Source organism: Natator depressus, chromosome 8 (genome assembly GCF_965152275.1).
Source record: "Natator depressus isolate rNatDep1 chromosome 8, rNatDep2.hap1, whole genome shotgun sequence".
Classification (NCBI taxonomy): domain Eukaryota; kingdom Metazoa; phylum Chordata; order Testudines; family Cheloniidae; genus Natator; species Natator depressus.
This window is the reverse complement of record NC_134241.1, coordinates 91308122-91321304: the sequence shown is the minus strand read 5'-3', so window position 1 is coordinate 91321304 and position 13183 is coordinate 91308122. Positions and strand designations below refer to the sequence as shown.

Below are 13183 nucleotides of genomic sequence, written 5' to 3'. Positions count from 1 at the left end.
ACTATTGGAAGGCACTCAGATACTATGGGTATGTCTACACTACGGAATTAGGTCGAATTTATAGAAGTCGGTTTTTTAGAAATCGGTTTTATATATTCGAGTGTGTGTGTCCCCACAGAAAATGCTCTAAGTGCATTAAGTGCATTAACTCGGCGGAGTGCTTCCACAGTACCAAGGCTAGAGTCGACTTCCGGAGCATTGCACTGTGGGTGGCTATCCCACAGTTCCCGCAGTCTCCGCTGCCCATTGGAATTCTGGGTTGAGATCCCAATGCCTGATGGGGCTAAAACATTGTTGCGGGTGGTTCTGGGTACCTATCGTCAGGCCCCCGTTCCCTCCCTCCCTCCGTGAAAGCAAGGGCAGACAATCGTTTCGCACCTTTTTTCCTGAGTTACCTGTGCAGATGCCATACCACGGCAAGCATGGAGCCCGCTCAGGTAACCATCACTGTATGTCTCCTGGGTGCTGGCAGATGCGGTACTGCATTGCTACAGAGTAGCAACAACCCATTGCCTTGTGGCAGCAGACGGTGCAATACGACTGGTAGCCGTCATCGTCATGTCCGAGGTGCTCCTGGCCATGTCGGCCAGGAGCGCCTGGGCAGACATGGGCGCAGGGACTAAATTTGGAGTGACTTGACCAGGTCATTCTCTTTAGTCCTGCAGTCAGTCCTATTGAACCGTCTTATGGTGAGCAGGCAGGCGATACAGATTGCTAGCAGTCGTACTGTACCATCTTCTGCCGGGCAGGCAAGAGATGAGGATGGCTAGCAGTCGTATTGTACCATCTTCTGCCGAGCAGCCATGAGATGTGGATGGCATGCAGTCCTTCTGCACCGTCTGCTGCCAGCCAAAGATGTAAAAGATAGATGGAGTGGATCAAAACAAGAAATAGACCAGATTTGTTTTGTACTCATTTGCTTCCCCCCCTCCCCTGTCTAGGGGACTCATTCCTCTAGGTCACACTGTAGTCACTCACAGAGAAGGTGCAGTGAGGTAAATCTAGCCATGTATCAATCAGAGGCCAGACTAACCTCCTTGTTCCAATAAGAACAATAACTTAGGTGCACCATTTCTTATTGGAACCCTCCGTGAAGTCCTGCCTGAAATACTCCTTGATGTAAAGCCACCCCCTTTGTTGATTTTAGCTCCCTGAAGCCAACCCTGTAAGGTGTGTCGTCAGTCGCCCCTCCCTGCGTCAGAGCAACGGCAAACAATCGTGCATCTGAGTTGAGAGTGCTGTCCAGAGCAGTCACAATGGAGCACTCTAAGATAGCTCCCGGAGGCCAATACCGTCGAATTGTGTCCACAGTACCCCAAATTCGACCCGGCAAGGCCGATTTAACTGCTAATCCACTTGTCGGGGTGGAGTAAGGAAATCGATTTTAAGAGCCCTTTAAGTCGAAATAAAGGGCTTCATCGTGTGGACGGGTGCAGGTTTACATCGATTTAATGCTGCTAAAGTCGACCTAAAGTCCTAGTGTAGACCAGGGCTATGATGATGAGGGCACTATAAAAACCTATGTGTAATACACTAGAACCAACTGACATAATTAAATGGTAAAAATCAAACAGTATAAGTGACTGTTAGAGATGGCAATGCCTATATTCCTATAGAAAAAAAATCATAGCTAAGGTCATGGGGAGTGAATACATCCTCCTTATACCTGTTCATCGAAACAAAAAATCAACAGCTCCTAAATTTTATATATCTAAGTGTGCACAAAAAGTGTGTTGTCTATCTATCCCAGGTTGTTTTGAAATCTGTTTGGGCAGTTATTATACAGCTACCTGTGGTGACATAGCTGGTTGCACCAGCTATTACCATGTGGAGAGGCGTCTTGTTTTCAGGACTAGAAATTCAATTCTTCTCCTCTCCAAACTCTGTCAGAGAACATTCTCACTTGCTGTGGGCAAAGAGAGAGTGAACAGATTGTGTCACCCTTGAGACCTTACAAACTGACAGTCTTTGGAGTAGCATTAACAGCAGCCGCTGAAGAAGATACGGTATCTGTCCTCTGGGCTATACAGTGATGCTGAGTACTTGATTATAAAAAGAAAAGGAGGACTTGTGGCACCGTAGAGACTAACAAATTTATTTGAGCATAAGCTTTCGTGAGCTACAGCTCACTTCATCGGATGTATTCAGTGGAAAATACAGTGGGGAGATTTATATACATAGAGAACATGAAACAATGGGTGTTACCATACACACTGTAAGGAGAGTGATCACTTAAGATGAGCTATTACCAGCAGGAGAGGCAGGGGGAAGGGGGGGGGCATTTCCAGCAGTTGACAAGAACATCTGAGGAACAGTGGGGGGTGGGAGTTTTACTTTGTGTAATGACCCATCCACTCCCAGTCTCTATTCAAGCCTAAGATAATTGTATCCAGTTTGCAAATTAATTCCAATTCAGCAGTCTCTCATTGGAGTCTGTTTTTGAAGTTTTTTTGTTGAAGAATTGCAACTTTTAGGTCTGTAATCGAATGACCAAAGAGATTGAAGTGTTCTCCGACTGGTTTTTGAATGTTATAATTCTTGACGTCTGATTTGTGTCCATTTATTCTTTTACATAGAGACTGTCCAGTTTGACCAATGTACACGGCAGAGGGGCATTGCTGGCACATGATGGCATATATCACATTGGTAGATGTGCAGGTGAACAAGCCTCTGATAGTGTGGCTGATGTGATTAGGCCCTATGATGGTGTCCCCTGAATAGATATGTGGACACAGTTGGCAATGGGCTTTGTTGCAAGGATAGGTTCCTGGGTTAGTGGTTCTGTTGTGTGGTGAGTGGTTGCTGGTGAATATTTGCTTCAGGTTTGGGGGCTGTCTGTAAGCAAGGACTGGCCTGTCTCCCAAGATCTGTGAGAGTGATGGGTCGTCCTTCAGGATAGGTTGTAGATCCTCGATGATGCATTGGGAGAGGTTTTAAAAGTAAGAGGAAAAAATGACAATCCAGAATGAAAAAGAGATGAGAGCTCTGTAACTATCCTCAGACCTCCCTGCACTGTTTCGGGGAAATAAGAAGCAATATTAGACTTAACTAGAGTAATTCATCTATATTTTAGTCCTTCAAGTATGGAATTTTTCCAACAATACTTAACAAGCCAATTTTGTATTACATTTTGAGCAAACATTCTGTTTGCTGCTAAAACAATTATAGCAACAGAACAAAACCTTAACTATTGTTGTACCACTAAGACATAACATCCAGTCTTTAGTCTGTTATGTCCGGATCCGAAGAAGCCAATCATGACTTCAATTAACTAAAAATACTTTCATTAGAACAAGAAACAGCAACATAAAAAATTAATCAAGTTGCCACAACATGAGATTTCCTTATTGTAGGCTACTACTATTCTATTCCTTGCTGCAACTAAGTTACAATGGGCAAGGCTTTAGCACTGTACCACCCAGCCTGTACCACACCCTAAAGGTGCTGTGTCCTGACAGAAGAAAAGGAGTACTTGTGGCACCTTAGAGATGAACAAATTTATTTGAGCATAAGCTTTCATGAGCTACGGCTCACTTCATCGAATGCATCCGATGAAGTGAGCTGTAGCTCATGAAAGCTTATATTCAAATAAATTTGTTCGTCTCTAAGGTGCCACAAGTACTCCTTTTCTTTTGCGAATACAGACTAACACGGCCGCTACTCTGAAATGTGTCCTGACAGTAACACCACTCATTCTTAAAAATTCCAACCATCTCAGCCTGACTCTGCTTTTAATTAAGTATATCCCAATTTTCTGTTCACAGTATAGTGGAAGGCAGTGTCATCCAGTGGATAAGATACAGAAGTGGTTTCTATTTCCCTGTTCTGCCACTTGCTGCATGACCTTAGACAAGTCATTTTGGACAGTTATAAAGTTTGGCCTCTGATTTTTGGTTGCCCGACTTGAGACACTTACGACCTCATTTTCAGAGATGCTAACTATACACAGCTCCCACTGACATCAACTGGAATTGTAGGAACCTTAGCGCTTCTGAAAATCATGTCCAACAGTCTCCAATTTGGCACCCAAAATCAGTGGCTACTTTTAGAGAATGTGGGCCTTGGCTTCTCTGTGACTCCCTATCCCAACCTGTAAATTGGGAATAATGTTTGATGAACCTTTAGAGAGATGAGATGGGTAAAGTAATATCTTTTATTGGAGCAACTTGTGTTGGTGAGAGAGACAAGCTTTTGAGCTACACAGAGCTCTTCCTCAGGTCTGGAAAAAGTATTCAGAGTGTCACAGCTAAGGTCAAAAAATAAATTATCATAACTAGTTTCCACATATTCTAAGGGATCATTCAAGACAAAGTAGCCTGTTAACACCCCGGTAGTCATAGGACAAAAAGGGGGTTAGTGGATACAAATTGTTGTAATAAGTCATAAATCCACTATCTTTATTAAGACAATGATTTTTAGTGTCTTTGTAAAGTTCATCAAGATCTACAGAGGAAAAGCTCCAGATAAATGCTAATTATTATTATTTATGGTTGAGACAACGTGAGAGATCTCTGTATCAAATTACGAACTCCACTTTGTATTTTGGGCTAAACACATATCCAAACTTGTCTGACAGCAGCCTATTATGTATTCCAGACAGCTGCCCTGCCCAGGAAAGGTGCTTGACACCTTATTGAAAGACTATCACTGAGAAGCCACCAAGACTGCGATCTGGGGCCATCAATTATGTTTCTTAACTTCTGGCCCCCAAGAAACAGTGGTTTTTCTACACTGGGGACTTAGGAACAGTGCACGTTAGGACTTTTGTTTTCAAAGACCTGGATCTTTTAAGTGTTTTCAGAATAAAGTTTTGCTGATTAAGATATTTCTTTGCTAAGCTTGTGCTCTTTTCTTTCCTACCATATTGCCATCAGAGGGGTTCAACTAGAATCCCAGAGTGCCCACAGCCTAGATGGAGCCCTGGGGAAGCACGTATAAGAAACTGGAGGGGAAGAGGGCCTGCGCAGATCTTAGACCCTGATTGTGGGATCTAGAGTGGCTGGGTGGCAGCGCCACACATCTCAGCAAAAGAGCATCAAAGAAGATGTCTGAAGTCTAGAACTAGAAATAGTGACGGGCCTATATACAGATCAAGTTGACTTGGAAGCATGGGGGACCAAACACCTGGTTCCACCGCAACAGACCATACAGAGTGGTACTGGGCCAGGCTGTCACAATTATTACTATCGTTAATGCTGGGAAACAGTTTTCAGCGTAAAACGGTGCCTGAGGTGCTGGGAGATTGTGTGGGGGCAATAGCCGTGTGGGTGGAGATGGGAGGGCGAAGTCGCGTCAGCTGAGGGCATGAGGCGGTAGTGGGCATGGTGTGGGTGACGAGGTGGAGGGGCCTGTTTGCACAGGGTGGTGGCGATGATGGGTTGGAGGCAGGGTGACCAGACAGCAAGTGTCAAAAATCAGGACAGGGTGGTGGTGGGGGGGGAGTAATAGGAGCCTATATAAGAAAAAGACCCCAAAATCGGGACAGCGGGCCACCCAAGCTGGAGGTGCAGTGGCGTCTGGTGGGTTGGGGGCCAGGACGGTGGGGTTGTGGTGGTGATGGCGGCCAGTAGGAGGGGCTGATGGGACCGGGGCCATAGGCTGATGGTGGTGGGTGACTGGTGGCTGTGACAGTGGCCGAGGGGCTGGACGGCGGCTGGAGAGACGGAGACGGAGAGGCAGGGGAATGGGCTGCGGGGCTTTGGTGGTGGCGGCAGCGACTGAGGAGGGCTGACGGGCGCAGGGCTGGGCCGCAGGAGCGGGGCGGGGCGCTGCGCGCGCTGGGGCTGTCCGACGGGGTGGTCGTTTCAGGTGAAGGAGAATCTCCCGCTTGGACTGGCCGTTGGCCAGCTCTGAGAGCCCCAGCCAGCAACTCTCCCGGCTTCCCTTGCGCGGCCCCGATCAGCGCTCGCTCCCCGGCCGAACCCTCCCCGCCTCTGGATTCCCTGATTGGTGCAAACGCGTGGTGGGCGAGGCTCTTGGCACTAGCCCCGCCTTCCCTTCCAATGATTGGAGGGCTCCCATGTCAGTCAAGGCCAGGGCAGTGGGCGGGTGTGGCTGGGTGACCGTGGTGCTGTAGCGCGGGGGGAGGAGGGGTTGTCACGTAAGCTGCGCATTGTGTTAGGCGTAAGTGAGGTTAGTGCATTGAGCTGGTTACGTAGCGCTCCTGAGAGAGGAGCCGGCCAGCGCACGGAGGAGGAGGAGGAGGAGGCCACTGCCGCCGCCATGGAGGCGAAGCCCAGCGAGCAGCTGCTCTGCGACAGCCTCATGCTGTGGGTGAGTAAGCATGGGGCCGGGCGGCCTGACCCCTCTTGGGGCGGGCGGGGGGCTCTGGCCTGTCAGCAAGCTGCCCTGCATAAGCGATGCCCGTATCCTCCGCCCCGCATAACGTGCCCCTTGGTACCGTCACCAGCCTGTGCACCTGCCCCGTGTATTCATCTCCACGCCCGGTTAACACCGCCTCCCATTTAGTGGCCCTGGTCCGCGATCCCCACGCTGTATCATTGCCCCTCGCCCGTGGGCTCATATCTAGTATAATGCCCCCCGCCCGCTATAATTCCCTGCCCGTCGCTGTGGCGTTCGCTGTCTTAGCAGCGTGGCTTGTATCTGTCACGGGTGGGTCTTGTCCCCTTTCCTCTCCTCAGGGGATTTGCAGGAGGGTGTCTTTTTAAAATGCCCCCTTTATTAGATCTCTCCCTCCTATGCAGTGCCCCCTTCCCCTCACGCCCTGTGTAATATCCTCTCAGCTTACATATTTCAGAGTAACAGCCGTGTTAGTCTGTATTCGTAAAAAGAAAAAAGAAAAGGAGTACTTGTGGCACCTTAGAGACTAACCAGTTTATTTGAGCATGAGCTTTCGTGAGCTACAGCTCACACCCTATACAGTGCATCCACGCCGCCCACACAAACAACTGGTTGAGTTCTTGCTTATGATGGTGTGCGTTTTGTAATGTGACAGAAGCTGGGAATACCAGGACAGAGCTAGTTCTTAGGCAGTTTCCAGGCTCTTTTGTAGACCAAAGAGGTTTAGGTGCTTTGACTAAGTGGCCAGTCTTTAGATCTGAAGCAAAACCCCCCTACCTGGTTAGTGTTGCCATCATCACTCAATATTGGGTTAGTTTCACACTGCAATTTTAAATCCACAAAGAGTAGGATTGTCCTTTACCAGCATTCTGGAAGCATTAAACTCTTCTCTCATGCTTTAACCTGCTTTGAGGTTTGGTTTTAAATCCAGACTCTCTTGATCTGTGGTATCCAGAATCTTGTATTTGCTTTTTCTTTTGGGGTTTCCTTTCCACCTCTTACAACAGCAGATCACAGTCTGGCTTATGAGAGTGTGATTGAAGAGGCTGACCTGCTCCATGTGTCTCTGTCACAAGAAGAATGACACCTTCTTTCTCAGGTTCCCTTTAATGCAATCCCTCGCCCTCTGATGATAGGCTGTGCATTTCTGTGCTTTGATTAAACATTTATAGCTATAGCTGCTTCTAAAATAAAGTCCCACAGGAGGAAGTTTTATGTTTAAAAAATGGAGATTGTAAATGTCTCTTAAACACATAAACAATTTGCACCCCAGATGAGGAGAGAGACTGTTTAAAATTAATTATCCTTCTCTCCTTTTAGTCTACTGCTGTCTTTATATTAAAAAAAAAAAAAAGAGTACTTGTGGCACCTTAGAGACTAACCAATTTATTTGAGCATAAGCTTTCGTGAGCTACAGCTCACTTCATCGAGCTGTAGCTCATGAAAGCTTATGCTCAAATAAATTGGTTAGTCTCTAAGGTGCCACAAGTACTCTTTTTTTTTTTTTTTTTTGCGAATACAGACTGTCACGGCTGCTACTCTGAATCCTCTCTTTTAAAGTTTCTCTCCACAGCTGAGTGTGACTATGTCAAGTCTGCCCCATCATTTAAATTACCAGAGATCTGCAACAATCTTGTCTAAAATGCTAGTGGTTTTGTGTGTGACATTAAAAAACAAACAACACAAAAAACCTCTTTGGCTACTGTCTTGAAATAATACCTGTGCAGAGTAATGTTAATTTTTAAAAAATAGTAATTTATATTTTATAATGTGTGTGTGTGTGAGAGAGAGAGAATTTTAATTTTTTCTAACTATTAAGTGAAAAGAAATAGGAATCAGACTTGATATGTTCTTTTACCAGCTTCTCGATTATGGTAGAAGGCTGCAGACCACTGAATTATGCATCAGCTTACGAAAGCTTATGATCAAATAAATTGGTTAGTCTCTAAGGTGCCACAAGTACTCCTTTTCTTTTTGTGAATACAGACTAACACGGCTGCTACTCTGAAACCTGTTATAGTTAACAGGAGTGGTTTTGTGCCCTTTTAATATGCAAAGGGAAAATACTGCTAATGCTTACATCTCTGACCTAATAACCAAGGCTGTAAGAGATTGGGAAGGGAAATCTTAGAATCATAGACTTGTAGGACTGGTAGGGACCTTGAGAGGTCATCTACTCCAATCCTGTGCACTCATGGAAGAACTAAGTATTATCTAGACCATCCCTGACAGGTGTTCATCTAACCTGCTCTTAAAAATCTTCAATGATGGAGATTCCACAACCTCCCAAGGCAGTTTATTCCAGTGCTTAACTACCATGACAGGAAGTTTTTCCTCATGTCCAGTCTAAACTGCCCTTGCTGCAATTTAAGCCATTGCTTCTTGTCCTATCCTCAGAGGTTAAGGAGAACATTTTTTCCTCCCTCTCCTTGTAACAACCTTTTATGTACTTGAAAACTGTTATCATGTTCCCTCTCATCTTCTCTTCTCCAGACTAAACAAACCCAGTTTTTTCAGTCTTCCCTCATAGGTTATGTTTTCTAGACCTTTAATCATTTTTGTTGCTCTTTTCTGGACTTTCTCCAATTTGTCCACATCTTTCCTGAAATGTGGCACCCAGAACTGGACAGAATACTGCAGTTGAGGCCTAATCACCATGGAGTAGAGCGGAAGAATTACATCTCGTGTCTTGCTTACAACACTCCTGCTAATACATCCCAAAATTATGTTTGCTTTTTTTGCAACAGTGTTACACTGTTGACTCATATTTAGCTTGTGATCCACTGTGGGCCCCAAGATCACTTTCTGCAGTACTCCTTCCTAGGCAGTCTTTTCCCATTTTGTATGTGTACAACTGACTGTTCCTTCCTAAGTGGAGTACTTTGCATTTGTCTTTGTTGAATATCATCCTGTTTACTTCATACCACTTTTCCAGTTTGTCCAGGTTATTTTGAATTTTAATCCTACCCTCTAAAGTACTTGCAACCCCTCCCAGCTTGGTATCGTCTGCAAACTTTATATGTGTACTCTCTATACCATTATCTAAATCATTGATGAAGTTATTGAACAGAACCAGACCCAGAACGGATCCCTGCAGAACCCCATGCGATATGCCCTTCCAGCTTGACTGAGAACTACCAGTTTTCCAACCTGTTATGTGCTCACCTTATAGTTGCTCCATCTGGGTTGTATTTCCTTAATTTGTTTATGAGAAAGTCACAGGAGACGGTATAAGAAGCCTTACGAAAGTCAAGATATACTACATCTACCCCTCCCCCCCCACCCCACCCCCAGCTTGTTCCGCTTGTTCCTGGATCAGGAAGCAAATTAACTGGAAGTGAATTTTTTTATAAGTAGAAAAATTGCTATTATGTTATAATTTGCATAAGAATCAAGTGACATTTCTTGTAACCAACAAGTTATTGTTGCAATAACAATGGTTTTGGAGCAGTGGGCAGGTTTGACCATTCTCAGATACCAATATCCTGTGAGTCTGATCATTGTCTTTTCAGCATTACCATTCAGCATTATCTTTTCAGCATTAGCTTTGGTTTGGAAGCCTGTTAGATTATTAACAAAAACAATAAAAGGAAACTTACACCCAATTAACACTTAAAGTGCAGACTTAAATTGACAAAAGCAAAAATGTAAGATCTTAAAACATTTAGTACAGTGGATCTCAAGCTCTTCAAAATTTGCAGGGCTTCATGTGCAACAAATAATTTGATCAAAATTGAACATTCCCCTTCAGTTTTGCTCATATTTTGGCTGATTTCTTGTCTCCCTAGTTCAGGACTTGCAGGTTTAAAGTGGCTTTGTCAAAAGATTTTTGGTGGAACTGTATTGTACCAAGTATTGAGAGACTTGCAGTAGGAATTATATAAAGCCAGTGTTAGGTTATACCAGGGCTATCTGGTCCAGAATGTTTCTTTGGAAATACTAGCCAGTTGGTGGGTGCCACATGGGAATGGGGGAGGGGAATTAATCACTCTTTAGAAGTAATTTAGAAATGCAGGGATAAAAAAATAACCAAGATAGAGATGGTTTAGCAGGACTTATAGGAAGTGGAACTCCATTTCTTACTCCTCCAACAAATTCAAACTATGTGCATGCATATACGGAGTAAAGTATTTGTAAATATATGGGTATGTTTTATTACAGGGTCATGGAATTCAGATTCTCAATAATAGTTTAAAAATAACTTCATTTTTTTCTGCTAACATATGCATAGTGTTACATGTTCAACATGTACAAAAATTAAATTCTGTATCTCTTTTCAGTCTGCCTTTCCTTCATCTTAGCATTGTTTCAGGGTTTTTTTTAGTTTTTTCCATTAATATACAAATAAAAATAGCCAATCCTAAGGCTCGCTGTAGCATAAATAAGAACAACTTGAGCATATATCCAGATTCCAGAATTTTTTCTTAGTGCTGAAATGGGTGTATCTAACTTATTTTTATTAGGACAGCTTTAGACATTATGGGCCTAACTCTCATTTATACCTCAGCTGTTTATACAGCTCTAATCATGGAAAGGGACCATAAAGTGAGTGTAATTTATTTCCACACAAAGTTCCCTTTAAACTGTTAGAGCAATGTAAAGGGGCCTTAGTGAAAATGAGAATCAGGCCCTGTATGTTCAGATTGTTTGTGTGTTGCTATTACAGGGTGTATGTATTGCCATATGTGTGGTGGTGTTTATGTTTGTTCTGTTTTTCTGGTCTTACATCTTATTTCACTGATGTAACACGTAAGTTAGTGAATGCTTAACGGTATTAATAACCATATGCTGCTACAGTCTATGCAACTTTAATTTTCTATAACTATATCTAATATAGGTTTCAGAGTAACAGCCGTGTTAGTCTGTATTCGTAAAAAGAAAAAAGAAAAGGAGTACTTGTGGCACCTTAGAGACTAACCAGTTTATTTGAGCATGAGCTTTCGTGAGCTACAGCTCACTTCATCGGATGCATAGCATATCGTGGAAACTGCAGAAGACATTATATACACACAGAGACCATGAAACAAAACTTCCTCCCACCCCACTGTCCTGCTGCTAACAGCTTATCTAAAGTGATCATCAAGGAAGGCCATTTCCAGCACAAATCCAGGTTTTCTCACCCTTCCCCCCCCCCCCCCCCAGACACACATACAAACTCACTCTCCTGCTGGTAATAGCCCATCCCTCTTTGAAACCTCTCTTTATAATGCGCATGATAATCAAGGTGGGTCATTTCCAGTACTAATCCAGGTTTTCTCACCACCCCCCCCCCCCCCCACACACACACCCCTCCAAAAACCACACACACAAACTCACTCTCCTGCTGGCAATAGCTCATCTTACAATGTGCACAGCAATAATCCAAGTTTAACCAGAACGTCTTGGGGGGGGGGGGGGTTGTAGGAAAAAAACAAGGGGAGATAGGCTACCTTGCATAATGACTTAGCCACTCCCAGTCTCTATTCAAGCCCAAATTAATAGTATCCAATTTGCAAATGAATTCCAATTCAGCAGTTTCTCGCTGGAGTCTGGATTTGAAGTTTTTTTGCTTTAAGATAGCGACCCTCATGTCTGTGATTGCGTGACCAGAGAGATTGAAGTGTTCTCCGACTGGAATTCACTTCCAAAATAGCAGTGGGGTGGGGGGAAGATGCTTTGTATTTCAAAGAATAGTTAATAGAGACCTGTGAGCTATAATTATCTATAATATTAAGTGGTTTCAATTATTCTAGGTAATCATGAAAGAGAAGCTCAAGTGGTTTGTATTATCATTAGTATTGCAGAGGGATGTTCACCTTATTCATCATCTTCCTTTTGGTTATGCATTTTTACTGATGCAATCCCTGTAGCATAAATACATATCCTCCATTGGGGGGAGGGGAAAATGTGAATTACAGGTGTTAACTAATATTTGTACATATTGGATACCTGTTTAATATTTCAAAGGCATCACAGAATTAGTATGTTCTTCAGTCTGCTGTCTCATGGAATACTGTATTTTCAAATATAAAAAAGTTCGCTTAGATTAAGAAAAATATTTTTATAAGTGCCCAGGAGAAACTGAACTTCTGTTGGTCTAACACTATTACTTCCACACTAGTCCTCAAACTTAGATTTTCTGAATTGTGTCCCCAGAAAGAGAGCCTTTATTCCCTTCATATTAGGGAAACCACAGTGCTTTCCACTGAGTTAAGAATGGAAATAATACCTGCAGCAACAGTCAGGGGAAGCTATCTTTAGAGAAGGCTTGTGTCATAGACACCTGTGTCACAGTGTCTTAGATATTTAAGTGCCTGGAACAATAGTGTCTAGATAGTTTCTTAACATGCTAAAGTAATTGCTTCTCTTGAATTTCCTTTAGCATTGTGCTTTATATCAGAGGAGGCATGTGGCCAAATTATGCTTTTACATAGAGTTACTTTAGATTTACACCAGAATAACAGAACAGAATTTCTTTTTTTTTTTTAGTAACATGACAAATACATAACATGCAGTGCACTGACTTGCCTTTATGATGTCCAAGCATTACTTATGCCTCAGTCCTGCAAAGACACATGCTTAACTTCAGGCACATGTGTAGTTCCATTGTCTCAGTGAGCCTGCTCACGTGCCTAAAGTTAAACATGAGTGTGGTTTACCTCACACTGAAGTCAAGTGCTCAGGATCATGCCAGTAACCTGCTTTCTTAGTTATGCTGACAGGAAACTTTTTTTCTCCCTCTGTTCAGTATGTACACTTCTTATAATGTCTTTTAGCCAGCGTTCTTGTGCAAAACATATAAAACTTAACTCCTGTGATTCCAAAGTTTATGTGCTTGAGACAGTAAGTACCTAAGGAAATAGCTCTTAGCCAAGCCTTTGAGTGCTTCTACTACCTTTTTATA

The 13183-nt window shown here is 43.5% G+C and overlaps 1 protein-coding gene across 3 annotated transcripts in view; it reads left to right on the top strand.

The window, feature by feature from the left end:
* Positions 1-13183, top strand: part of HOOK1 (hook microtubule tethering protein 1) — a 65759-nt gene that overhangs the window by 4393 nt on the left and 48183 nt on the right. The window contains exon 1 of one of the 3 annotated variants that reach the window (XM_074961642.1): positions 6172-6273. The exons of 1 other annotated variant lie outside the window; for it this stretch is intronic. In XM_074961642.1, coding sequence (XP_074817743.1) covers positions 6223-6273 — 51 coding nt within the window. In that variant the 5' untranslated portion in view covers positions 6172-6222. Of the gene's footprint in view, positions 1-6171; positions 6274-13183 lie in introns of those variants that run through there. One more of the 3 variants, XM_074961643.1, reaches the window with a different exon arrangement.